This window comes from Octodon degus, unplaced genomic scaffold, assembly GCF_000260255.1.
Source record: "Octodon degus isolate 3935 unplaced genomic scaffold, OctDeg1.0 scaffold00085, whole genome shotgun sequence".
NCBI lineage: Eukaryota > Metazoa > Chordata > Mammalia > Rodentia > Octodontidae > Octodon > Octodon degus.
In genome coordinates this window covers 4,668,372-4,671,681 of record NW_004524661.1, presented here as the reverse complement: position 1 = coordinate 4,671,681, position 3,310 = coordinate 4,668,372, and the positions used below count along the sequence as shown (strand labels likewise).

The window sequence follows — 3,310 nt, the reverse complement described above, 5'->3', positions numbered from 1 at the left end:
TTTTTTTTAGTACAGGGTCTATAGGGTTTCACTACTTAGATCAGACTCCTAGTGATCTGCCTGTTTTTAGCCTCCCAAGAGCTGGGATGACAGGTGTGTGCCACCATGTCCAGTTTCAGTTGCCATCTCATATTGCCCTGGGGGTGAGGCCAGCATGGCTTGTGATGCTGGAGATCAAACCCTGGGCCCTGTGCTCTGCCTAAACAGGCACTTTAGTCCACCGAGCTGTCTAGCTCCCCCCCCTTGATATCTTGTACATCCAAAACATGAATTTGATCCCTCTCCCCTTAAAATGTTCTTTCCATAAGTGCCTTAACTGAGGGCGACTCTATTCTATGAATTCCTGAGAGCAGAAGTTTTGGAGTCATTTTAAATTGTTCCTCAGACATGCAACATTGTTTCTGCCAGAAAAATATTTTGGGGCTCACCACAGTGAAAGCTGTGTGTAGAATCTATAGCCATTTCTTCCTGTCTATGTCTACTGTGCTACCACCCTAATCTGACATTGTCTCACATGGTCTCTGCTTCAAATTTTGTTTCCTCCTAACTATTCAACGCAACAGGGAAATGATCCTTTTAAATTTCATGAGATCCTCTACTCCAAATTTTGGAATGACCTCTTATTTTACTCAAAGTAGAAGCCACACATGGTGACCTGATCCCACCACCACCACACACCTTTTTTTTTTTTTTTTGGAGACAAGGTCTTGCTATGCAGTTTTGGCTTGCTTTAACCTGACAATATAGCCTTGAACTCACAGTGATCCTCCTGCCTCAGCCTCCCTAGTGTTGATATTATATGCATGTGCCGCCACCAGTAGGTACCACTCCCCCATTTTATCTCTGACCTAAATTCCAGTTCACTTCTTAGGCTTTCTTTCTACCTTAGGTTTTCCCATCTGCCTAAAACATTCTTCTAAAAAAGTACATAGCTAATTCTCTCATCTCTGACTTCTGATTGAACTACCCATCTCTTTGAGATTTTTGAGTTCCCTCAGTCTTTTTGTTTGTGTTTTTCTTTAATTTCCATTTTCTCATGTATTTCATTAATATGTTGTTGCTTACTCTTTGTCTTCCCTTCCTGAAAGGTAAGTTACATGGAGGAGGAGAGTGTTGTCAATTGTATTCCTTAAGGAATCTCAAATGCCCAGAATGGAGCCCAGCAGGTAAGGCACTCAAGAATTACTTGAATGCATAACCTCATTGACTTGAGATTTGGGGAAATACCACAGTAATGGCCTGGTACTCTTTAAAGCTAGGTTGAGTTGCAGCTTGGCTTAAGAGAGAAGGAGCCAATAAGAAAGGAAGATGAGTGAATTTGCATTAGAGTGGTTATAGTGTATTGCTAACTGCTAGTCAACTTCTTACACCCATATGAATTGAATTAACATGATGCTGGGTGTGGGAGTCCCACCTGAGGGTTGTTGTCAGCAGCATGAAAGACTGGAGAAGCTGTTGGAACTGTTGGAAGCCATTGATTCTTCGCTTGGGTAACCTTGTCATGCTGGCCTTCCTGACAGACCTCATTATTGTCAGAGTAGTAGTTTGGAATCTGCATTGTCGCTAAGCATGGCTATGGTTCATTTTGGACGAGCTCTGGTCCTCATCTTGAGCATTGCTTCTTAGGTCTGTTGGGGGAAGATGGTGCACGGCTCAGCCTCGTAGAGAAGCTTGTCCCATTGGCTTTCTTGATGAGAACTCGGCTTTCTTCATTGCTGGAGACAGTCAGGACCTCTGTGTTGCTGAGGATGGCTGTGATACCTTTGGGGGAGCTCTAGTGCTTACCTTGAGCATTGCTTCTTGGCTCCAGTTCAGATCCCTCGGCCTGCTAGCACAGATCCTTTGTCCTAGCATAGGCTTTCTAGGTTCCACTGCTGACCTTTGCACCTTTTCAGCACAGACCCATGAAGCAGGCCTGCATAAGGCTTTGTTGTGGGCCAGAGGTCTTCATTTGGACTTCTGGGATGTATTATTTACTCTAGGTTTTCAGTTGAACTCGTGAAGGATATTAGGATCCAGGCCTTCGGCTGGATTCTTTAGTGTTTATTGTGTGGACAGATTTCTGGCACTTACTAAATATGATTCCTGGGTGATTCCTTATAAAACATTACAAAATGTGTCCTGTATTACATTGTTCCCCTTACAAAAACCCCAAACTATGACAGTGGTCTCATATATGATGCTTAAGTTTTAATTGGAAAATCTAGGGCCAGCCAAATAGCTCAGCAGATTAAAGCACCTGCAAGCAGGTGCAGGGACTGGTGGTTGGATGCCAGGCCAGCTGTGCCGGCCCCACCCCAGGGGCATGCTGAGAGGGTGATTGAGACTGGCATGGTGGTGCATGCCTGTAGTCCCAGCACTGGGGAGGCTGTAAACAGGAGAATCACTACGAGTCCGATCTAGTAGTTAGACCCTGAACACCCTGTAGACCCTCCCCTAAAAAAAAAAAAAAAAAAAAAGCCAAAACTTGGGGGGCAATCCTGGGGAGATAGCTCAGTGGAATAAGTGCTTGCCTGGCAAACTCCAAGTCCTGAGTTCAATGTCTGGTACTACCAAAACAAAAAAGGAAAATATAGAATAAGAACAAAGTCCTTTGAGTACTTTTTAGTTTATGTTTTACTTGTCCTTTTAGAATAAGAAAATACTACTGAGGCTGCTTCAGTAAAGCAAATACAACATATGCAGAAGGGTAACACTGTTGTAAAATTAGTTGTGATATTCCTTGCTTTACCTTTAAGACAACCTTAAAGTTGTCTTTTTATGCTCTTTAAGTAGTGGCCTTGATTTATTTCATTCTTTTCTTAATTTCAGTTGTGTGGATAATGGTGCAACTAGAGCAGCTCTATGTCAGCATTCAGACACTTACTACACAACAACCTAATAGTTTCCTGATGGTGAATTTCTCAGAAGGAAAGTGAATGTATTCTTTTTTATTTGAATGCAAATCACATAACAATGTTCAGATCAGTTCTTGCTCTCAGAATAGGAACACAGATTTGAGTACTTACAAGTTAGGAAAAAATCTTAATACTGGGTTTTTATATAGCAGTGATATTGAATATATGTTTATTATTGATATAATTAAATGGAATTTTTCTGTAAGCTCATAAATTGTATTTCCTCTATAGTAGGCTATACATAGGAAAAAAACATGGAAGCAGATATAATTGCAGATCTTCGAAACAAGCTTAAAGAGGTTGAAAAGGAGCGGCTAACGGCTGCACAGTATGGTTTACAGCTGCTAGAGTGCCAGACTGAACTGCAGAATCAGTTGGATGAACATCGTAATGAAATGATGACCATGACTGAG

At 41.9% G+C, this 3,310-nt stretch overlaps 1 protein-coding gene across 1 annotated transcript in view; it reads left to right on the top strand.

The window, feature by feature from the left end:
• Spdl1 (spindle apparatus coiled-coil protein 1) overlaps positions 1–3,310 on the top strand; it is a 61,357-nt gene that overhangs the window by 2,673 nt on the left and 55,374 nt on the right. Inside the window, exon 2 of the mRNA XM_023721784.1 lies at positions 3,132–3,308. Within this exon, the coding sequence (XP_023577552.1) occupies positions 3,152–3,308 (157 nt within the window). The 5' untranslated portion in view covers positions 3,132–3,151. The remainder of the gene's footprint in view (positions 1–3,131; positions 3,309–3,310) is intronic.